We start from the raw sequence: 24,531 nt of genomic DNA on the forward strand, positions 1-24,531 counted from the left end.
AATGCAATATAAAAAACACAGAATACACAATAAAACCAAGAACAAAAGCAAACCCATAAGGCCCTTCTCCTCACCCCCTCCCATGACACACTATTTTATTGTATTGTATTTAAGTGTTACATGCTTCAGTGGTTAATGCTCAGACTGTTAACGTGAACGAAGGCTGTGGGTGTGGTTGCATGTGTGGGCAAAGGGGCATCCATTGAGAACCTTGTTGAGGAACCCCAACTATTTTAATGTAGATTAAATGGAATGAAGAGAGGCAAGTGTCAGGGATGAGAGGCTCAGGCACAGAGAGCCAGTTTTTGATGGGAAGAGACTCTCCTTTCTCTTTTCACTTGAGCCAAACTAAATATGGAAATCAGCAAAGCCCATTGCTATCTCAGTTCAGCAAGTGAGCACCACAACTGGAAAGAGTTTTCACTTGCACAGTTAGTATCCCTTTGAGGCAGATTATACACTGTATGTTAAAGGGATAAAGCTTTATTTCATACATGAAAACATATGAAAAGGGGGGGGGGAGGAAGACCCAGGTAACTACTGACCAGTGAGCTTGACATTGAAGCCAGGGAAAGTCCTGGAACAGGTAAGTCAACAGTCGGTCTGTGAGCATTTAGAAAAGGATGCTGTGATTACTAAGACCCAGCATGGGTTTCTCAAAAATAAGTCATGCCAGACCAATCTCATTTCTTTTTTTGAAGGAATTACAAACTTGGTGAACCAGGGAAATGCTGTGGACATAGCACATCTTGATTTCAGTAAGGTTCTTGATGAAGTCCCCATGATATTCTCGTGAGGAAGCTGGTAAAATGTGGGTTGAATGAGGTAACTATTAGGTGGATTTGTAGCTGGTTGACTGACCGAACCCAAACCCAACTCATTAATGGTTCCTCATCATCCTAGAAAAAACGTGATAAGTGGGTTGCCACAGGGTTCTGTCCTGGGCCTGTTGTTGTTCAACGCCTTTATGAATGACTTGGATGAAGGAATTGAAGGGAGGCTCATCAAATTTGCAGATGACACCAAGCTGGGAGGGGTAGCTAATGCCGCAGAGGACAGAACCAGAATTCAAAATAACCTGAACAGATTGGAGAACTCAGCACAAGATAACAAGATGAATTTCAATATTGACAAATGCCAGGTTCTGCATTTAGGCAGGAAGAATCAGATGCACCAATATAGGATGGGGAACACCTGGCTTACTAGCAGTACATGTGAAAAGGATCTGGGGGTCTTGGTGGACCACAAGCTTCACATGAAGCAGCAACAATTTATAAGCTTAACTTCTTTACTTTTCTCTCCTTGTCAAATGTTCCTTGTTGTTCAGCTCAGGTCTTAAGATAATGATGTAGCATTTGGGGAAAAAAATGCAACCCAGCAATCCAGCACTGGAGCATAAGATGGAGAAGATCTCCACAGCCACCATGTATTTCCCTTTGGTGCTCAGGTACGTTGGAATAAAGGACAGCCACACACTGCAAAACACCAACATGCTGAAAGTGATGAACTTGGCTTCATTGAAACTGTCAGGCAACTTCCTGGCAAAGTAAGCCACTGTGAAACTGGCAATGCCCAGGAAGCCCATGTATGCCAAGACACAGTAAAACATGGAGGCTGATCCCTCATTACATTGCATGATGATTTCCTCTTTCAGGGAGTTCATGTCCACATCTGGGAACGGAGGAGAAGTAATCAGCCAAATTATGCAAATGTTTGCTTGAATAAATAAACCAGAAAGGACAATGGAATTGGCCAGTCCTTTCCCCACCCATTGTCTCATTCTGGATCCTGGTTTTGTGGCCATGAATGCCAGAACCACCGTGATGGTTTTTGCCAAAACAGAGGAAAGGGACAGAGAGAAGATCATGCCAAAAGCCGTTTGTTGGAGAAGGCAGGTTGCCTTTCCAGGCTGCCCAATGAAGAGGAAGGAGCAGAGGAAGCAAAGCAGGAGGGAAATGAGGAGAACGTAGGTGAGGGTCCGGTTGTTGGCTTTGACTATGGGAGTGTCCCTGTGCTTCATGAAAATCCCAAGTACTGAGGTTGTAATCAAAGAGAAAGAAACAACCAAGATGGCCAGAGTGATTCCTAGAGGTTCTTTATAGGAGAGGTAGCTGGACACCTTGGGAATGCACTGATTTTGGTCATTATTTGGGTACTCCTCTTCCGGACATTTGACACAGGCAGCCATGTCTGAAAAGAAGAAAGCGCTATTAAAACATTTCAAGACTTAACTGAATTTGAACACCGTAAAATGGTCACATGTTGGACTGAGACTAATGTATTCAGATCTGAATACATCCATGAATGTTCCAGACCAGATCTGACAAGACATTGCCTAAGATTCTCCCCATCTGATGTGGGAAGAATAAAATTCCCATAAGCAGAAATAGAAGCAGTAACACAATCACAAAAGGAGGAAGTTTTGTTGTTGTTTCTATTCGAAAGCTACTTCTTCCCCAGCAGGGGATGGTCCTGCAAAATTTATATTAATAGTTGCTCCCAGACTTTGAAGGTTCCTTCCTAGAGAAGTTAGAATGGCTCCCTCCTAGTTGCTCTGCCGTGTGTGAGAGAGAGAAAACTTTTCTATTCTTACAAGCCTTTGGTAAATGACAGGGGTTTTTTTTCTTTTTAACAAGTTGCTTTTAATAGTGCTGTGCTGTTTTGTTTTTATTATCTGTATTTTAATAGAATTGCAGTTCACTTATTTGCAATGATTTTTTAAAAATATGTTTTTAGCTCTTTGCATTTTATCTGTCTTATTTTCATTTGTGTAAAATGCCTTGAGTACTGATCTGGGAAAGAGGCGGGATATAAATAATAAATAATTAAAATAATAATAAATCAAAGGAAAACAGCAAAGAGCCTGTTTACTCCTCCAAATGGCTAAAGTTGAAATATATAAATAGAACTACCTAATGAATCTATGAAGAATTTGAAGAGTTTCCCTTCTGTATTTCATAATAGCTGCCATGGTTCCTGATGTTCTGATTCCAAAGGTTGTGGATGAAACTAAAATATGCATTTGTCTCATACGACTTTGGCCTGATCCATGAAGAGCGCATGGTCACCCCTCCTGCTCAGTCCATTGCTCTAAGGAATTTTTTTAATGCCTACCCATACAGATTAGCAGTTACAATTCTGATTTCATAGTCCTATCCATTGAAGTGCTTGGGAGAATTAAGAATTCCCCATTGTAGAAAAGGAACATCTCAGAGGCAGTTTAGCTGTGCCACCAACAACAGTTTGCAGAAACTGGCAGCTAAAGACATCTAACTCCCCATGCTGCATAAAAATCTTTGTTTTCTCATTCTGCATACCAAAGTGTTTTAAAAATGGACACTCAACAAGGCTAGATTATTCTTTTTCTGCCCATTTCCCCAGTTACTATACATTATTCTCTTACCCATCTGGTGAGAGATCAACCCTTCAGGACATGGAGCACAATCATAGCAACAAAATTTCTCCCCTTCCTTCTTTTTCCTGCTGTAGCCAGGATAGCAGTAGTCATTGCACACAGAAAGGGGCACCACCTGTCCAAAAACATAAAACTGAGATCAACATCATTTGCCAACACACCTGGAAGAAGACTCAAGAGACTCCATCATGGTGGAAATGTCTATATTAGATATAAGGGCTGGCAATCCGATGAGCAAGTTATTTAAGTATAGGCAGCTGTTTTGAAGTAACATCTAGGAGCGAAGCACCTTCCAGCCCTAGGCATGTAACAGACACATTCTGCCACACAAGAATTATCTCCCTTCTTGCTAAGTGAGTCTTACATCTGTGAACCCAACATACACACACAGCCCCCACTATTCAGCATTCACAATCCAGGACTTGGGAGTAGCCCCAAGGGACCTCCAAAGGCTGCAAAAGGTGACTCTAGAGTAGCCTTAGACAAATATTGCCTCAGGGTGCCTATCGATTAAGCACTTAAATTCCCTACCTGAATGTCAAAACAAAAAAGTAAATACAGTGGTACCTTGGGTTACATACGCTTCAGGTTACATATACTTCAGGTTACAGACTCCGCTAACCCAGAAATAGTACCTCGGGTTTAGAACTTTGCTTCAGGATGAAAACAGAAATCGCGAAGCAGTGGGAGGCCCCATTAGTTAAAGTGGTACCTCAGGTTAAGAACAGTTTCAGGTTAAGAACAGACCTCCGGAACGAATTAGGTACTTAACCCAAGGTACTACTGTACAACCAAAGAAACTTACAGTGTAGAGCAGGCAAAAGGGAGGGATCCCCATGGCCAATGGCAGCATCTCTTGACAATTCCCACTCTGCCCCCATAAAGGGAGACCAGTAAGAAAAACCCACCCTGGAGAGAGAGGTTGGATGGGCACTGGAAATGCTCAGGAACAGATCGAGAGGACAGAGCTGCCCACCAAGATCCCCAGACACACACACAACACACACACACACAGGCCCGCTGGTGTCTTCTCACAAGAGTGGGGTGTGTTTGTGGGTGGGGGGCAAATTTGCCCCCACTAGGAGCAGAGGAGCATTTTTAATTTTTATCTTCATGACCAAAATGTCTAACTTTTTATTAAAGTTTATTCAGAAAGAAAGCAGAATTTGTTTTTGCTTTTTGCTTTGTTTTCAATAATCAGTTCATGAAATAGCAGGTATTTTGAGCAGCCTCAGTTCAGGAGTGGTCTCCTAAGCATTGCTATTGGTCACAAAAGAAAATATTCACTTTTTGGAGAAAAATTGACCAGGACTGCTCAGATGAATTTGTTGCATTGTTTACTGAGACTTATTCTGGGAATGTAGTATATGTTGCACGAGGTTGGGTTATAGTCCGGGCTTTTTATCAGCCAGAACTCACCAGAACTCGGTTCTGGCACTGCCCAGGTAGGCCCCATTGCCCTTCAAATAGAACAGGGAGGGCGTTCAGGGTGAATTCCAGCGCCACTTTTTCTAGAAAAACAGCACTGGTTTACCAAGAAGGAAAGAAACTGTCGTTTAAAAACACAATGCTACTCAGAACAATTCAGCACCTGAAGGCAATAAGAAACCTAGATGCTAAAAATGGAACAATTACTGGTTATTTCCTACATTCCAGCATCTGCAGCTTCATCTCACCTGGTTAAAACTTCTATGCCACTCGATTTGCTCATCATTAATTGTTAACTCTTTGCCTGAAGGATCCCGAGGAGCCAATCTTCCAACTTTTACTCTAACGAAAGAGCCGTTGGGGAACGTGACCCAGTTTGTAACATCAAAATCTGCAATCAGTTCTCCATTTTCATCAAAAGCTACACTCTCGCCGACGCTGTTGTTGAACAAGATGCTCCCTATATAGTTATGCAGCTTGAGTGAATGAGAAAAGGAAACACAATGGGAATAAAAGGTTAAAAGCTCTGCAATGAAATGGGCAAATGTCTAGCTCCCCTAACTCTGGATTGTTCCTGATCAAGGTTGTATCTGGAGCCGTCTTCTGAGGCTTCTTCTCCCACCCTGACCCCCTCCACACCCACTGGAACAGTAAGGAGTGGAGTATGAAAACCCCCTCCCCTTGTTCCGTGGCTGATCATGAATTTGTACTATATTACCAAAGTCATAGTGAGTAACCACAATGCAGGGCTAGGAAGAAGCAGTGATTCAGCCAAAGAACTGTGAAACTGATGCAGTAATTTGAGGAGAAATGGCCCTGTGAAGTTGTCTTAAAAATAAATAAAATAAAGCATCATTGAGGTGTTGTTGTTTTTGCAAGACATTATCTGAAGAAAGTTAATAGATGAAATCCAAGCATAAAACAATGCTTTCATATTATGTCAGATTTAGCAACAGAGTTACATTTGATGGCACCCTGTGACTTGATATTAACAGGTATATTGGTTCTTAGTACTGCCATTCTAAGGAGAGATCTTTTAACTGCCCTGTCCATTTAGTCCAGTGTTCTGCTTCCCACAATGGCATCTGGGTGCATCACAGCATGTTTTGAGGTCAATAAACTTTTTCTGATTTTTGTCTCTGCACCTTCAGGATATCCAGAAATCCCAAAATGTTTGGTGCCACTCTGTGATGGACCCAGAAGACCATGCTTGCTCACAGATAGGTATTCCCCATCCATCTCCACTGCCTGTATCTACTCCTCTTGGATTTTCAGAGGAGAAAATGTAGAAGCTGCCAGGCTCTGGAACAAAGACATGCCAAGCTGCCCAGAGTCAAGCCACAAGGAACTTTGCTACAACAGTCCAGAGTTTATATTTTGCCATCCTGATGGCAGAATACAGGGTGTTTCTAAAGTCCTTGTGCAACTTTAAATGTTAACAGAGTGGCAAGGTGTGCCACCTTGCTGACAGAAGGTGCTACTATGATGCTGGTTGCTTAGTTTCAACAATTATTTCTTTAGAAATATAATATCCCAATGTTCTTCCAAAGTGGCTTTTTCAGCAGCTTACCAAAAGACAGCTGTGGTCTTTAGGCTTACAGTGTAAAAGAGATATGATGGAAAAGGAAAGTAGATTTGGAAGAAGGAGGAAATAAGAAAACTCAGATTCAAGTTAAAGGTTTCCTATGGTTAGGCAAGATCAGGAAAGTTTGAGGATATACTCAAATATATTTTATGGCATGCTTGAAAGTTTTGCAAAATAGACTTTTGCTTTCAATGTGCAATTACCTGCCATGGCTGCAGACTTTGAAATGTCAGCCTCCCTCCTTCCACTATATGACTAGGCTTGGGACTGGATTCACGTAGGACATGCAAAGCATGTGCCACAGCATAAGCAGCATTGTAGACATTGTAGCTGTGGCCAGTCATGCCCATTTCAAAAAGAGTACTAGGAAGACTCGCCAACTTCTCCCGGCCAGTGCAGGCTTTCTTTCCCTCCACATTCCCACCAGATTTTTTTAATGAGCAGCTAAATGACTGCTCCCAGAAATTCTGAATGAAACCATCTCCTTTTGCCCGAGAAGGTTCAATGATCTCAAGAAGAGTTTGCAATCCAAGTGGCTCCCTTGAGCGAATCGTGATGGATAGGGCACCGTGGAAGGTTTCCATTTCCCAAAGCTTTTGAAGGGAGAAGGCACAGAAATCCCATTGGGATGTAACAATCCAGACTTTACCCACTGGTGGCAATGATTTTATTACTGCAAAAAAGAAAAACATTCTCAAAACACCCATGGATGGAGGTTCTCCATATACAAAACATGCACTGACTTTTCTATCTTGAAGAATTGAGTATTTTTCCAGTTGTGCAAATATAATGTTCATCAACTCTTCCATAAATGTCCTCTTTGCTGTTCTTAGTATGAAGGCATAGCAGATGCCATTCTGATCAAGCAATGGAAGCACTGTGTGCAAAAACCTGTCCCCATTGTCATCTTCCACAGCAAAGAGCCCAATCCATGTCCATCTGAAATGGTGAAGGAGCCGGACTACCCCAATGTACTGGTGGGCTTCCTTTGGGACCATCTGATATAAGGAAGAAAACAATGTTTTGTCATCCTGCACTGGGGTAAATGATCCATATGTGAGCTGAAAGGAAGGAGGGTGTGTTGTATGGATTAAAAGAATGTAAAGATATGAGCCATTGTTGTAAAATGCCCATGCATCAATGAATATGTCTCACCTGTGGGATCTTGTAGGTGGCAAAAATGCTAGCCATGTTGGCAGAGGTTTCAGTAGCAAGTCCGCCAATGACAGCTATCAGTTTACTCTGAGTATCACACTTGTAGTTGGGAACAAACCTGTGTTGTGTGGAAAGGAGGCTCAGGCTGGCTTTGTATGTCGTCCTTGCCACATAGTAGCTGTTGAGGATGTGGAAGCCCAAAGAGATGTTGGGTAGGATTTGGGGGTTCTCATTGATCTCTTTGACAGCAAGCAGCAAAGCCAGGATGTGCTGGTAGTTCTTAGGAACGGACCTGGAATGAGATTTACAGTCTGTTTCATGAGGCAAAGGAAAGGGCATTTCTTGCTTTCATCGTTACACCTCTGACTACTCTCGTGGTTGAGCTGGAACTTTAAAAAGTCTAAAAATGCTGGGATATAGAATACAGTTATTGGAAGATATAATCCATTAGCAGGTCCTTTTAGATGAAATATTTAGAATAGATTTCTTAAAACATTTATTCCGCTGTATGAAAAGACTCTGAGTAAAGAACCTAATAGATCTAGATCAGGGGTGGCTAGCCTGTATCATGGTGCCAGGATCTAGCCCACCATACTATGGGATGCTTTCTGAAAGGAAACAGCATTTATGGATTTCAGCCTCACACCACCCACTGCTTTCATGATTGAGCTGAAGTTTAAAACATTATGAAGACATGAAGATAAGGGTTAGATAGGGGAAGGGTTAACGAAATATGGAAATAAGTGTCTGAAAATGGTTGTAGCTCCATGGTAGAGAATATGCTCTGCAACGTAGAATTTGCTTTCCATATCAGGCCAGCGTTTCTGCCTCCATTCTGTGTGACTGGACCTGCACTTAGTCAGGGAACATTGCTGGGGTGAAAACTATAAAATAATAGCTGAGAGTAGCTGAGATTCCTGCCTTGCAGGGAGGTTGGACTAGATGACCATTGGGTCCCTTCCAGCTGTAAGATTCTATGATTCTCATACATTACAGAATTGTACAATATAATCTTATGAAATGAATCATTTCTTTTTTAAAAAAACACCCATATGGACGGATGTGAATGGAAGAGATAGCTGAAGCTAAAGGCAAGAGTCAACTAATGGTTGGCTGGTGCCTCAAAGACTCACTAAGGTCACGATTCACTGTTGTCTTGTTCTAGAGACGTCCCATAAGTTCCATTCATGTCCATCAGGCTTGGGTACGAAATATTCTCATAATGTAAATAAGAGGCAGGCAGAATAATTGTTCAGCACTCATAACTGCTGGAATAGAGCTTTCCTCACACTGAAAAGTGAATCTTACTAATGAAGCATCAAACCACATTATAATCTAAGGTAATAGAAGACATGGGAGAAATAAAGGGTTCCTTACACAGGTTCACCAATGGACATCTGCGTGGGCACTTCTGTGAACGAGGGACTGTCTTGAAAGAGGAAGACCTGAGAAACAATCTCTCCAATGACAAAATCACCCGGCTGATAATATTTGTGAGGTATAGGCAGAGGATCGTCATATATGCTGCAATTAATAGAATGCACCTTGCCCACACTATAAGGGAGCATTACAAGAAGTAGCACTATTGCTGCTGTGATCCTGGAGAGCAAATGTGTCCTCAGGACGGAGACGACCACAGTTTGCATTCTCCCCTTGATGCATTCTCTGGAAGCATGAGTTTCCTTGCAGGCTTTCATGAATGGCGGAGGACTCAGCATGTACAGATTGAAAGCCTGGTCTCCACACTTAGGCCCCTTTCAAATGGGCAAAAAAGTTCCAATCCCCGCCCTGCAAAATATGGAAGTAGCAGAAGAATGACCAGTATGAAAAGTATTACAAAACACTAGTCCAAAATAACATGGGGGGGGGGCACAAAGGTGTATGTGCCTGGATTTGAGATGTGTTATCTCCAAACTGGATGTTTAGCTGCAAAAAAAGAAGGAATGGGGCACATAATTACTCACTGTGCAGTCTTTTTGTTTTAGATCATAGCAGAATCAACTGGCCAAAGCACACCCTAACATATAAGGGAGAAATGATCGGGCAAAAGACTGAGCACTTTGCAACCCCAGCCTCATTTATGAACAACATGCAGAGTTTATAATATTTCCACATGCTGTTATTGTTGATCTTGTTAGTGGACTCTGGAAATCTATTGAGATTCAGGAAGGAAAGCAGTAATTTTGTCAGTGATTTGTGAGATAATCGCATCCCCAGGGGATTGGTAACTTTTGAGGTGTCACAATAACACGACAAAACAGTTTATATGCCCATTAACAAAAAACCACAACCCTACAAGTGTTGTTTTCTCCTTTGAAGAGGACGTGGCATGGCCTGGTAGATGCAGCCTACCTCTGGCCAAGGAGAGAGCGGAATCAGTCACAGGCAAAATCATGTATATTTCATATACAAATATAGTCCTGGTAAAACATGACTTGGTTACATCAGGACTGATCTGTTGCAATACAGGCTGTGTGGGCTGCCAGTTAATTATGTTTGGGAAGTCAACTGGTATAATAATATTACAGAGGCTATAATTTTGAATAAAACCAGAAATTGAGGTTGGGTGACTCAGTCTTTGCAACAGTTCCCATAACTTCTGACCTTAAGTGGTTTAGAATCACTTACCGTATTTTCCGGACCATTACACGCAGTTTTTCCTCCCTAAAAGACAAAGGGAAATGTGTGTGCGTGTTATGGAGCGAATGCAGGCGGAGGAGCGCAGCGTGTCTGCCTGCTTGCCTGCTCTATGGCTTTCCAGCAGCCTGTCCTCCCCTCCCCCGTCGCTGGGAAGCCGGCAAGGCAGCCTGTCCTCCTCTCCTCCCTCGCTGGGACGCCCGCAAAACAGCTGAGCGCAGCGTGTCTGCCTGCTTGCCCCTCTAGGCTTTCCAGCAGCCTGTCCTCCTCTCCTCCCTCGCTGGGACGCCCGCAAAACAGCTGAGCGCAGCGTGTCTGCCTGCTTGCCCCTCTAGGCTTTCCAGCAGCCTGTCCTCCTCTCCTCCCTCGCTGGGACGCCCGCAAAACAGCTGAGGGCAGCGTGTCTGCCTGCTTGCCTGCTCTATGGCTTTTCAGGGAGGTGGGAGAAGAGAGGCAGCTTGGAAGCCGGCAACAGCTGAGCGCTTGCAAAAGCCAATGTCGGAAAAGGAAGACAGCCTCTCTTTCTCGGTGTCTGCCTGCTCTATGGCTCTCCCTTACACACATGTAAGCAGCTCTTACTCTGCTTTCTTTACAATGAGCCGGAAGGAGGGACAAAGAGGGCATCCCCTTCCGTCCATCCCCCAGCACCTCACCGGTAAATTCAAACAAAGCAGCTTACAAGGCTCGTGTCCCTGCGTCTCCTCCTCTTTCTGCTCTCATTCGAGGCAAGGCAGCTGCACAAATGTGAGTTCCCCCTCTCTCTTCCTTCCCTCCCTCCCTCTTCCAACTTCAAACAATATTGGGGGGCAGCCAGGTAAGCCCCACCTCACATACCACAATGGGGAGTGGGGGATGACTCCCTCAAATATTTAATGGGGGGGAGGCACCTAGGCCCATAGGAATTGGCTGCTTTGCCTAGGACAAATGTGAGCTCTCCCTCCCTCTTCCAACTTCAATAAAATATGGGGGGGGCAGGTACAGGTAAGCCCCATCTCACAGACTGCAATGATCTCAAGACAAAGTGCATGCACACTGGTACCTTATATGAATGGCAATGCCCATCAGCATGGGGGGAGGATGACTCCCTCAAATATTAATGGGGGGGGGGGAAGGCACCTAGGCCTATAGGAGTTGGCTGCTTTGCCTAGGAGAAATGTGAGCTCCCCTCCCCTCTTCCTTCATCACTGTATTGGAGATACCATACATTACTGACAGTTCCTTCATCATTTTCTTGCAGAGAACTGTATTTTCTTGCAGAAAACCTCCCCCGTTCTGATAAGGATGATAAAGCAAAGAAGACTAGCATATAAGATTCCTTTTAAACTAGAGGTAGTGAAATATGCTAAGGAGCATGGAAACAGAGCAGCAGAGAGACATTTTTGGCCACCTCCAACAGAAAGAATGATTAGAGATTGGAGGAAACAGGAGGATCAGCTGCAAAAAGCAGATAAAAATAAGCACACTTTTCGTGGACATGCTGCAAAGTGGCCACAGTTGGACGTGGCCATGAAAGAATGGATCACACATCACCGGAATAATGGCATCACAGTCTCCACAAAAATGATAATATATGAAGCCAAACGCATTGCTTTAGAGAAAGGCATTCATGATTTTACTGGCTCAACATCATGGTGCTACAGATTTATGAAGCGATGTGGCCTTGCTATGCGCACGAAAACTAGAATTGCACAAAAAATGCCAGAAGAATATGAATCAAAGATTCTGTCTTTTCATAAATTTGTAATTGATGCTAGGAAGAGAAATGGATTTGAAATTGGCCAGATTGGGAATATGGATGAAGTCCCGCTAACCTTTGATGTGCCATCTAATAGGACTGTGGATCTGAAAGGTGCCAAAACTATTGCTGTGAAAACCTCCGGACATGAGAAAACCCATTACACGGTTGTGTTGTCTTGCTGTGCAGACGGCACCAAATTGCCACCCATGTTAATTTTCAAAAGGAAAACATTTCCAAAAGAAGTGATTCCACGAGGAATTGTTGTACATGTTCATGAGAAAGGATGGATGGACGAAAATGGAATGAGAGTATGGGTTGAAAAAGTGTGGTCCAAACGTCCTGGAGGGCTTTTGAAAAAACCTGCCTTATTAGTTCTGGACCAGTTTAGAGCACATATTAGCGAAAGTACAAAAAAGTGTTTTAAAGAAGCGAAGACTCATCTAGCTGTAATTCCTGGAGGTCTTACCAGCCAGTTGCAACCTCTCGACGTTTCCATCAACAAGCCATTTAAGGTTTTTATGCGAGAAGAGTGGAACAAATGGATGGCTGCTGGTAATCATGATCTGACACCTACTGGACGAATGAAGAGGCCCACTATCACTCAAGTTTGTGAATGGGTGAAAACATCATGGCACTCGGTGAAGGAGGAAATCGTTGCACAGTCATTCAAGAAATGTGGCATTAGCAATGGTTTGGATTCAAAAGAAGATGACATTTTATATGAAGATGGCGAAGAAAGTGATGCCAGTGATTGTGAGGAGCTGAACTTCATAAATTCTGACTCTGACACTGATGAGTTCTTGGGGTTCACAGAAGACTAGAAGAGTACTCGAACTGTTAATGACAGTGATGATGGTTCTTAATGCCACTGTTGACTGCTGTTCACTTTACATGGTTGTAATATGATTCTGATATACCGGTTGTTTAATAAATAGTTTAGTACAACATTTGATTCAGAATATTTTTTTTCTTGTTTTCCTCCTCTAAAAACTATGTGCGTGTTATGGTCAGGTGCGTGTTATAGAGCGAAAAATACGGTAAATTGTGGCCAGTCTTCAAGCAGACTGATACGTCAATGTGAGCTTCTTCCATCTAGTATGGTGAAACCAGCATTAAAACGAATAATCTCCTTGTACTCTACATTCACTACTATCCTTTGGGAGGTTAGATTGCAATACATAGAGCATGCCCCAATTTCCAGGTGGCCATACAAAATAAAATCCAGCATTTATAAAATAATATGCCAGTGAAAAGTTAGTCTATAAATGTGCCCTTGATATGTGAATTTATCTGTGGATTATCCCCCATCCAGTGGGCGATGAGCATAAAACAGCCTCTATGGAGTTTGAAATGTTATAAACCAAAACTCTGGCCTGCTAACCCTGTCATGGTCTGTTATAATTTATTTCCCTCCGAATTATTTTTATTAATTATTACAAATCAAACCAATTTAATTTAATTTAATACAATTTCTTAAGATCAGGTTTCCCACTCCTATTCCAAACGTATGATCATCATTTCCTCACATTGCCGCATCATTTCTTACTTAGGTCCAGTTGACACCCTTCACTTGCTGTTAAACCATTCTTCCAGCTGGCCGCTTTTTTCACCTTGCAAACAGCACTTCCATTACATTTTATAAAAAAGCAATCCTTTTGACGTATGTGTAGTCTTTCATATACTTTGTGGTTCCAGGCCAGAGTTAATGACTATCTTCCACTATTCAATTATTTGCAGTGTTTATATGGATATGTTCACCGATCAGAGTACAAGCTGCAGCCATAAATAACTCACAGAATGCAAACGTCATTAAAATTCTGCTCTGGAGTTCTTCCTCAGCACACAGTTAAAAACAGACTCTTTCCTCAAATTCAGCCTCTTTGCCACATCTGGTTGGCAGCTGTTCACCCCCCCCCCCGCATTCAACAGCAGTCCAGGAATAATTTTAAATAAAGTCGGTTCAGCTTTGGTCGAGGGGGCGGGGCATAGCAAAACCTTGTTAAATTCCTTGTTGAGCATAAATCAAAGGCCTCCCCCCTCTTTTCTGAAGTAACCAACAGAATAACATAGCAGCGGCTACACACGTCCTTTTCCTTATACGGGGAAGACAGGAAAAAAGGAGACCATTTGAAAAGCATAAGAAAGCAGCAAGCCCCTTGTTCTCCCCTTCCTTTCCTGGCTCTTGTGAGGATTCTCAGGCTTCAAAGAAAACATTCAGATACCTTCAAAGAGCCAAGCCCAGTCCTTTCGGCAGCTGACTGATTGCAGTCCATTAGAATATGTAGGTCTAGGAGCGCCTCTTGCTTAATGCCAATTGTCCGAATTATGCAGGAACCAATCACAAATCATGTCGGAGATGGAGGGACACATTCCCAGGTTGCACCCGCCCTGCCTTTTAGGTTGGAAGACATGGGCTTGAGCGGCACAGCGGGATGCAGTGAGTTCCCCAGGCCCCACTGGGGAACATTGCCAGGATTTTTGCCTCATAAATCCTGGCTTTCCCCTGCCTGAACCTCCTCGCTGCCCACCATTGAGTTTGTGACATGGCCGGAAACCCATGGTCTGTTTCCCCACACCACTCTTTCTTCTAGGAAGATGAACAGGGCAGCGCATGTGAACCTCACTTCTCTACCTTCACATTATTTAATGCTCCTTAAATTAGGGCTGCCATGTGTCCGGAATTGATGTCCGGGGGGAATAAAAAATGACCTTTTTTTGTGTAACTTTCAGGTTTGTCTCAAAAAAGCTCAACAAGACGGTAGTGGAGACAGAGTGTCAGGTGGCGCATCCACAGCAGTGACCAGGGAAGGAACAGCTGCTGCTGCTGGGAGGAGCGCAGAGAGAAGAACGCTGTGGTTTTTACTTTTTGAAATTCATCCTCACAGTGGCCACACACTATTTCCCTATTTTTTTAATTAGTTTTCCAAATTTATAACACATAAATCCACAAACATGAAAAGAAAACATTAAACAAACAAACAAACAAACAAACAAACAAACAAACATTCATCTTAACTGTAATAATTCCACTTTTGTTAACATTGTTGGGTGACTTCCTCGAATCCCCCTGGCTAAGTTTCCATATAAATCATTGTAGTAGTTTCCCAAAACTATTTTCACATAAAATTTACTTGGTTGATTAACATCTTTCTTTCTTTTCATTTTAACAACATAGTATTCTACAACATCACATGTTTAAATCCTAGGCCTATCTGATACTCGCAAGTAATTCTATTTAAGTTATCTTAACATATTATGCTAAATATTCTTTGAATTTCTTCCATTCCTCTTGGTACTCCTTCTCCTTCTGGTCGCGGACTCTTCCGGTCAGGTCGGCTAGCTCCCAAAAGTCCACCATCTTCATCTGCCATTCCTCCACTGTTGGTACTTCTTGTAAAGACTCTCCTCCCTGAAAGAGAGGGGAGGGGTTGTGGTCGGGAGCCCGAGCTCCGCCTAGCAGGGGGCGTGGCCCCCTGCCTCCAGCTTACCTGGCTGGCGCTCACGCCCCCTCGGTGGCCACCCAACCAGGTGCCGTTGAGGGGGCGTGTTCGGCAGCCTTTTGCTGCAGCGACAGCCTTTCCCCGGCCTCATTCTTCGTCGTCGCCTCCACGGGAAGTCAAGGATAGGAGCTCTCCGCTACCTGAAGCCAGGGAAGTATTTTGGAGTTGTGTCTTTTATCTGAGGCTTGGCTGAGTCTTTGAGGCTGTTATTCTCTACTGCGGCTTAGGCTAGGGCTGAGTGTTTGGAGTGTTTTTTTTCCCTGTGCGATTACTGGCGCGACCGCTTCCCCTTGTTTACCCTGGGCTTCACAGCGGCTCCTGAATTCGTTTTCTTTGTGCCTACTCCCCCCCCCCCACCTTTCGGTTGGTGTGCTTGGTATTTTGGAACATATCTCTGCTTGTGGTAATTTTGGAACATATCTCTGCTTGTTGCGAGTCCGGGCTACAGCCCACGTGGGCGCTACCTCGGCAGCCGCCGGTTCCGCTCCCGGCCGCTAAACAGCTGACGCGCGCACCTAGTTCACCCCCCGTGCTTCTGCCGACCGCGCCGCAGCCGCCAGGCAGCTTTGGGGCCGCCCAACAGCTGACACGCGGTATTAATTTTTCTCTTGATTCTCGTCGTTGTTCGGTTGCCGCCAGGCCGCTTTGGGCCAACAATTGACGCGCGCATTTACTGTTTCCATCGGGAATATCCCCAAATTTCTGCTGCCGCTAAGCCGCCCTGGGCCGCCCAGCACCTGACGCGCGCATCCGCTTTCTTGCTTCTTCGCATTTAGTTTAGCCCCCGTGCTCATCCCTAGGGAGGTAACGGAGGCGCTTTGCCCTCTGGGTAGCAGCTCGAAGAGGCACTGAGATTGGAAGACATAGCCGGCCTTACTGCCTGGGTCCTGGGGTGCTTGCCGCCGGCCAGGTTCAGCCGCCCAACAGCTGACGGGCGCATATAGCCTATTTTGCTTGCTTCCACCTCCCCCATTATCTTCCCTTCCCCCCAGAGCCATAGAGGGGGGTGAGTGTGTGCCCGCTATTTATTCCGCTTGAGCAGTTTAACATTGGGAAACACAGCGTTGTTCGGAGGTTTTTGGAGTTTAAAAAAGACGTTTCCGGCGCTTCCCCTCCAGCCCTGTGTTGCAGCTTCTGCTTTTGTTTGCGGGGCTTTGAGGGACCCATTTTCATTCGCTAGCAATTGGTGCAGCCCACGTGCGTTGCTCTACGTGTTGCTGCCGCGGCTATTGTTTGAGATTATTACAGCTTCACCTCACCTGGCTTGTGGGTGAGTGTGTTCTCAGTTGTGCCTGGCTATTTATAGTTCCGCTTCTGCCCCCCCCAGCTGGCTGGGGTGTTCTTTTTCCCGTCTTCTCCTAGCTGGCCGGTATTTGTTTTTACCCAGTACCTTCTCCTCTTGCTGCTGAACTTTAACGTGCTGGGAGAGGGTTATTTCCTATTTGGTTCAAAACAGCAGGACTGAGTGTGCAAGTTTCCTGCTTTCCCCCCTCATTTCTCTAGTTTGTGATCCTTTGTGTTTAGTATAAAGGGGATAAGTTGTTTCTGGGTTGCTGGGTGTCTTCTAGTTCGCTTAGTTCCAATCATTCGGCTGCAGTTTGAATGGTGACGTGGGGAGGGTGAGCTATTTCTATCTCTATTTTGTCTCAAACAGCAGGGCACAGTGTGCCCCCCACGTGCTTGCCTACCTTATAATTTCACTTCCCTCTTTTGGGTCTCTGATTCTCAGTGTGTGGTTTAAAGGGGAATAGTTTTTTCCAGGTTGCTTGAGGTTCAGGTTTTTTGCTTTTGTGCCCACATGGGTTATTTCATGTAAGAGATTCTTTCCCACATCTGCCCTTGTTTTTAGCTTTCTTTGCTGCCCCTCCCTGGTCCTTCCCTCCCCAGAGGATTAGAGGGTGTTGGTGAATTTGTTATTGTCTTATTGTCTGCCTCTCACGGTTGCCGGAGGAACGCTGGTTGAAGCTCACCGGCTAACGAGCGGTACTTGGGGGGCTTTGTTATTCAGCATTTGCATTTGGAAAGAGGCACCGAGTCACCTCCAGCTGTGTTCCTGGGCTTGGCAGCTGAGTTATTGTTCCATTGTTTCCTTACCAGTACTTTTAGTGTCACCTTTTGTTCTGGCAGTCGTAGGATCCTTTTGTTGTTTGGTTGCTTAGCAATTGATTACCCTGCAGTTTCTTGTTGGCTGGTCAGGAGTAGCTCAGCTTTGGGAAGCCTGAACTAATTGCATTCTCGAATAACTGGGTGGAGCTTGGTAGCTTTTGGGGGAGTTTTATCTCTGGCCTGCCCTGGGTTACTCCCATAGGGCGGTGGCTCCACACATACAGCTGCGATTCACAGGCTGATTTGTAAAGCATTTTTGTTGTAGTAACAGGAACAATAGTAACAGGAACAATTATCCGTCAAATACATTAATAATAATAATAATAATTGTACAAATAAATTAAAAACAAAACAAAACAAAACAAAACAAAACAAAACAATAATAATAAATAAATATATTAGAATAAATAAATAATAATATTGTATATACTAAAAAAAATTAATAAAAATTAATAAATAAATTTAAAATAATAATAATAATAAATAGATAGAAACAGAAACATACATACATTAGGAAAGCATTAGTCATATATATACATACACATACATAAACCCACCCACCCACCCACCCACCCACCCACACACTATCAGGCACTGTTGCGGTAATAGTGCACAAGGCGGACTCATGGCTCCTAAGAGAAAACACGCGTCCGAAGCCGCACGCAATACGGAGGGGGGCACATCAAGGGGTCAGCAGGGCAAGGGCAATAAAGCAAAGCCCGTTTCCCACTTTCTTAACGCTTTTAGATCATTTATTGACGAATATGAACAACGCTACCCTGATGCGAATCCTAGCCCCCCCTCTTCGCCCGATGTCATCCCTGAGACCCAGGTGATTCCTGGGGGTTCAAGATCCGCCCGGTGGGACGAATTACCTTGTACGTCCGCCGCACTGTTTGATGATGCTCAGGGAGCTGGGGCAGCGGTGAATTCCAGCCCTGGTTCGGTACGGACCAGGTCCCAGTCGCAGGTCATGGCTTCTGCGCCTCGCGCTCGGGGGGGGGGGAAGCGCGCTCTAAGTCTACTCGTAATAACGATCTTGCTGCCCCCAGCTCTTCTACCCGCACGCAGGACAAGCGGCCCAGGGCGCAGTCGCCGGATTCAGGGTCGTCAGCACGCGAGGAAGACGAGCCGCGGGAAGTGGAGGACGCCACCAATGCGGCATCGGTGGAGAGACCCTCGGGTAAGAGGCGCGAGAAGAAAAAGCACGTTTGTAGAAAAAGCAAGTCAAGAAAGGACGACACGGATGATGACACAGGTACCTCTTCTTCTGAATACGATAGTGACGCGTCCCTGGGGTCCTACTGGGGGAAGGGCGAGGAAGTGTCCGGTCTCCCTGACTGGGCTCTTTCAAGGAGGGCCAATAGCCACCGGAAAAGGTTTGGGGGGACCCAAGAGTGGAAGGATGGGGCTCTGGTAAAAGACACCTCCATATCCACCTACTCAACCTCAGATGTTATACCAGGTGATCATCTATCCCCCAAGCTACGGGCGAAAATCTTAAATGGAGAGTTTGTCGACATGTTTAAGTTAGTGCCCCCGGCTGAAGAGTTGGGTAGGGGGGGAAAGAGGCCTTCCCATGGTAAGAAAAGGAGCAGGTATCCTTCCGTGCCTAGAACATTCGAAAAGTGGCTCGATGGTTTTCAGGCCTTTATGGGGACTATTGTTGCTGCCTACCCCAAGAGGGCCGTTCACCTTGTCGCTTACCTTTCACATATCCGCACGGCCTGCGCCCTGTCCGGTGAGGCAGCAGCCATAAGCTATGACAAGAAATTTCGGAGAAAAGCTTCCAGGATCCCGTTGGCACGCTGGGATCAGATTGAGAGCGGCATCTGGTCAGTGGCGGTTGGCCCTTATGTGGAGAAGAAACCAGTTGACCCATATCGGTCGGCTAGGAATGAGCAGAGAAAGGAGTACAGGCGTCGCGTATGCTGGGAGTACAATAAAGGGTTATGCCAAAGGCCATCTTGTAGATACCCGCATGAATGTGAGAGATGCGCTGGGGCTCACCCCGTTACCTCTTGCTTTAAGGGAGGGAAGCAGCCCTTTCGTGGTGGCCGGGGGTTCCATCATCCCAGTCCCAGGGGAGCCCCCGCAGCTGGGAACAGGAGATGAGGTGAATCTGGAATTGGCCTTCTCCCCTATCAAGCTCACCCCCCTATGTAACCTTTTGGCCTTTTACCCAGATAAAAATGCTGCATCCTATCTACGAGAAGGGTTTTCCAGCGGGTTCCGAATTCCTATTGCAGATTCTTTGATTGCGAAAGATTCACCAAACCAAAAATCAGTTAGGGAAAGGCCGGAAGTTGCCGAACGTAAGATAGCCAAAGAGGTTAGCGCAGGCAGGGTGGCAGGCCCGTTTGACAGCCCTCCCATCCCAAACCTGCACATATCTCCACTAGGTATTGTGCCCAAGAAAACCCCCGGGGAATTTAGACTCATTCACAACCTCTCTTACCCAAAAGGCGGATCAGTTAACGACGCCATCCCACCTGAGCTATGCACAGTTAAGTACGCCTCCTTTGACCAGGCAGTTAAGCTAATCCGTAGTTTTGGACGCGGGGCGCTGTTGGCAAAGTGCGATATCGAATCGGCCTTCCGCCTTCTCCCAGTCCACCCTAGCGACTTTAGGTTGCTGGGTTTCAAATTTCAGGGAAAATATTACGTTGACAGGGCCATGCCAATGGGCTGCGCAGTGGCCTGTTCGGCCTTTGAGACCTTCAGCACGTTCTTGGACTGGGCCCTTCGTTTCAGGACAAATTCCTCTGGGGTCACGCATTACCTGGATGATTTTCTTTTCGTGGGTCGCCCCGACACGGGGGAATGCGCATCCTTACTTAAGGCCTTCGCAGCCCTCGCGCAGGACCTGGGGGTTCCACTTGCAGCCGAGAAAACGGAGGGACCCGCCACGCGACTCACTTACCTAGGCATTGAATTAGATACTGTGGCTCAGTCGTCACGCCTTCCTGTTGAAAAGATTGAAGCCCTTAGGGAACTAATTCAGGACACTCTTAGGCTTAAGAAGATTACCCTTAGGCAGATTCAGTCATTATTAGGACACTTTAATTTCGCGTGCAGAGTGGTGTCCCCCGGACGCCCCTTCTGTGCCCGCCTTACTAGATTGTCAGTCGGTCTGAGACACCCGCTCCATAGGGTTCGCCTCCCAAGGTCGGTCAAGTTAGATCTCAAGGTGTGGTTGGCCTTCTTAGAGAATTACAACGGGGTATCTCTATGGCAGGACGTTCTGAACTTGTCGTCAGACTTCCAGGTACAATCGGACGCGGCAGGATCCATAGGCTTCGGCCTGTACTTCAAGGGGCGTTGGTGTGCTCAGCACTGGCCGACGGCTTGGTTAGGCCAGGCCATCACACGGGATCTCACCTTTCTCGAGTTCTTTCCTATAGTGGTGGCTGTTCACATTTGGACGGAGGAGTTCCGGGACCATCGTGTGTGCTTCAGGACTGACAATCTGGCGGTGGTGAACATTCTCGCCAGGCAGTCATCCCGGTCTGAGAGGGTTTCCTCCCTTCTGCGGGCCTTCGTCCTCCGTTGCCTTGAGTACAACATAATATTTTCAGCCAAATTTGTACCTGGAGCCAATAATGATATAGCCGATGCCTTGTCTCGATTCCAGATTCCTCGCTTCCGGTCACTTGCACCTGGAGCACAACAGTTGCCCGAACCCTTTCCGGAGTACCTGTGGAACGTTGGAGACGCAAAGTGATACAGGGAGTATTAGCGTCCGTAGCACCTTCCACGCTCAGGTCCTACAAGAAGGCCTGGAGTGATTTCATGGGTTTCAGGTTTAGGTTATCCGGGCTCTCATATAACGTGCCTCCCACCACAGACGACGTTTTGCAGTATCTTTCGCATCTCGACGACCTGGGACGTGCCCCAAAAACATTAAAAATTCATGTAGCAGCTATCAGTTTCTTTTCAAAAGCTACATTTGCTCATGACCCGTGTAGCGACTTCATGATACGTAGGGCAATCGAGGGTTGGAGCAGGTTACAGCCTCCCAGGGACGAAGGCCGTAAGCCGATTTCGTACAGGTTGCTGTCTCAAATTCGCAAAAAACTCAGGTTGATTTGCTGGTCCAGGTTCGAAGCACGCCTTTTTTCTGCAGCATATTCTATCGCCTTTTTCGGCGCACTAAGGGTTGGGGAGGTTGTGTTTGAAGTTAGTGCACGGGGTTCAAACCGCGGACTCCTGTACGAGGATGTGCAGCTGTCTAGCTCTTCCGTGTCAGTGCTCATACGTCAGTCCAAGACCGATCAGGCTGGCAAGGGTGTCCTGGTCAAACTCTCAGCGTCAACACAACAGGGCCCATGTCCGGTAAAGGACACTAGGCGGTATCTCGACCTTAGGCCACCTGGCCCAGGTCCGTTTTTGATTCACGAGGATGGGTCGCCCATGTCGAGATACCAATTCACCAGGGTGCTGCGCAAGGCGATCGAGGCCTGCGGACTATCTGCCCAGGAGTACGCTGCGCACTCTTTTAGGATTGGTGCCGCAACCACGGCTGCGCACTTAGGGCTACCGGCGGATAGGATCAAAGAAATGGGCCGGTGGAGATCCAATGCTTATAAGTCTTACATTCGCTAGTACGCGTCCAGTCGCTGGGCTCCACTTACCTGCCGTCTTTTCTGTCTTTACCCCTAGCTTTGCTCAGAAGAAGCGTGTGGATCTGCGGCCACAGTATTGTTCATTGGGCCCGCGTACGTGCAGCAAGTTGCGGCCTGGCACCTAATCTTGGCCTCCCAAATGATGTCCGAGTTTCCTGGTTTGCGAGAAGAGGCATGCGATGGGAGGAGCTGATGCCTTTGCTCCGGGAGAAAGTAGCCAGCTTTGGCCCTCCTGACGCCATTGTGATACAATTGGGAGAGAATGACCTAACCAGCAGAAAGAGTGTGGACTTATTGGGGAACATAAAAAGAGACTTGAATGCATTGGCAGCCTTGTGCCCCAGAACGACGGTGTTCTGGTCCTCCTTCCTGAAAAGAATCGAGTGGCGCGGAGCGCAAAATTGTTTGGCCATTGAAAGAACCAGGAAACTCGTAAATCGGGCGGTAGCCCGTTGGGTGCGCTTTATGTGTGGCCGTGTCATCCGGCATGATCGTATCCGTATTAGCGACCAAGCTCTATACCGAAATGATGGCGTCCACTTATCGGACTTGGGGAGTGACATTTGGCTAGCTAGTGTCAGCAAAAGCATCTGGGATTGGTTGCAGCAGTGAGGGTATTGGCGGCGAGCCTTTGGCTCGGGTGGCGGTTAGGCATTGGAATAATGTGTTGTGGTGTGTCGAAGTGCTAGGTGTGGCCATCGCCTATGCCTTCAATGTTTTAGGGGTATTCCGTTAAAGGAATCTGGGGGTCGTGTATCCGTCCGATGCCTGCTTGGCGGGAGGCCTTGGCACGACCCTCGGTGACAACAGGGGTGAGCCTAGAGTCGGATTAGCATCGACAGGCTCCACCTACTGGTGAATAACCCATCGTCCAATGCCTAAGCCAATACCTTTTCATTGCTGTAACCAATAAAGTTGTGGCCTTTTCTTGCCCATTAACCATATATCACGTGTCCTTGTGTCTTTATTTCACCACACGGGGGTCGGGTCCTCGAACCACAAAGACTCTCCTCCCTGAAAGAGAGGGGAGGGGTTGTGGTTGGGAGCCCGAGCTCCGCCTAGCAGGGGGCGTGGCCCCCTGCCTCCAGCTTACCTGGCTGGCGCTCACGCCCCCTCGGTGGCCACCCAACCAGGTGCCGTTGAGGGGGCGTGTTCGGCAGCCTTTTGCTGCAGCGACAGCCTTTCCCCGGCCTCATTCTTCGTCGTCGCCTCCACGGGAAGTCACCCACCCTCCACTCCCTTTAGTTAGGGCTTAGGTCATTGGCCTTGCTATGGACCTTAGGTTGGTCGCCCCGGTTGCCTGGGGGGCCTGGTAGGAGTTTTTCCACTTGGCACTAGGCTATTTGGTTTTTTCGCCTACCTCGTAGCAATCGTCACAACTTTTGCGGTATTGGTGGGTAGGTTAGGCATTGGAATAATGTGTTGTGGTGTGTCGAAGTGCTTGGTGTGGCCATCGCCTATGCCTTCAATGTTTTAGGGGTATTCCGTTAAAGGAATCTGGGGGTCGTGTATCCGTCCGATGCCTGCTTGGCGGGAGGCCTTGGCACGACCCTCGGTGACAACAGGGGTGAGCCTAGAGTCGGATTAGCATCGACAGGCTCCACCTACTGGTGAATAACCCATCGTCCAATGCCTAAGCCAATACCTTTTCATTGCTGTAACCAATAAAGTTGTGGCCTTTTCTTGCCCATTAACCATATATCACGTGTCCTTGTGTCTTTATTTCACCACACGGGGGTCGGGTCCTCGAACCACAATTTCCAATTTTTGGCCAACAAAATTCTAGCTGTAGTTATGGCATACAAAAACAATTTGACATCTTTCTTGGGCAGTTCTAAATCTGTTATTCCAAGTAGAAAGTCTTCTGGTTTCTTAATAAATGTGTATTTCAACATTTTTTTCCAATTCATTATAAATCTTTCCCCAGAAGTCTTTCACCTTGGGACAGGTCCACCACATATGGTAAAAGGTTCCTTCTTTTTCTTTACATTTCCAACATAGGTTGTCACTGTTGTGGTAGATCTTTGCTAATTTTACAGGGGTTAAGTACCATCTATACATCATTTTCTTAACATTTTCCTTTAACATCGTACATGCAATGAACCTGACCCCTTTCCTCCACAGCCTTTCCCAGTCTTCAAACATTATGTTATGTCCCACATCTCTTGCCCAATCTATCATCACAGATTTAACTTGTTCATCCTTTGTATGCCACTCCAACAATAAATTATACATTTTAGATAAAGTTTTAACATTGGTATCTAACAACTCCGTTTCCAGTTTGGTTTTTTCCAGTGCAAACCTGTTTTTCCTATCTAACTTATACAATTCATAGATCTGGT

The 24,531-nt window shown here is 46.0% G+C and overlaps 1 protein-coding gene and 1 long non-coding RNA gene across 2 annotated transcripts in view; one reads left to right on the forward strand and one right to left on the reverse strand.

Moving 5' to 3' along the window:
* Nucleotides 1-537: 537 nt before the first annotated feature.
* LOC308573380 (vomeronasal type-2 receptor 116-like) overlaps nt 538-24,531 on the reverse strand; it is a 296,755-nt gene continuing 272,761 nt past the window's right edge. The window contains exons 3-6 of the mRNA XM_081170250.1: nt 7,584-7,875; nt 5,092-5,319; nt 3,404-3,530; nt 538-2,190 (exon numbers count right to left, since the gene is read on the reverse strand). Of these exons, the coding sequence (XP_081026376.1) occupies nt 1,289-2,190; nt 3,404-3,530; nt 5,092-5,319; nt 7,584-7,619 (1,293 nt within the window). The 5' untranslated portion in view covers nt 7,620-7,875 and the 3' untranslated portion in view covers nt 538-1,288. The remainder of the gene's footprint in view (nt 2,191-3,403; nt 3,531-5,091; nt 5,320-7,583; nt 7,876-24,531) is intronic.
* LOC308573384 lies at nt 10,211-12,905 on the forward strand. Its single transcript, XR_014002067.1, has 2 exons — nt 10,211-10,533; nt 11,979-12,905. It is a non-coding gene; the product is annotated as an uncharacterized lncRNA (long non-coding RNA).

This window comes from Podarcis bocagei, assembly GCF_964188305.1.
Source record: "Podarcis bocagei genome assembly, chromosome: 14".
NCBI classification, from domain to species: Eukaryota; Metazoa; Chordata; class Lepidosauria; order Squamata; family Lacertidae; genus Podarcis; species Podarcis bocagei.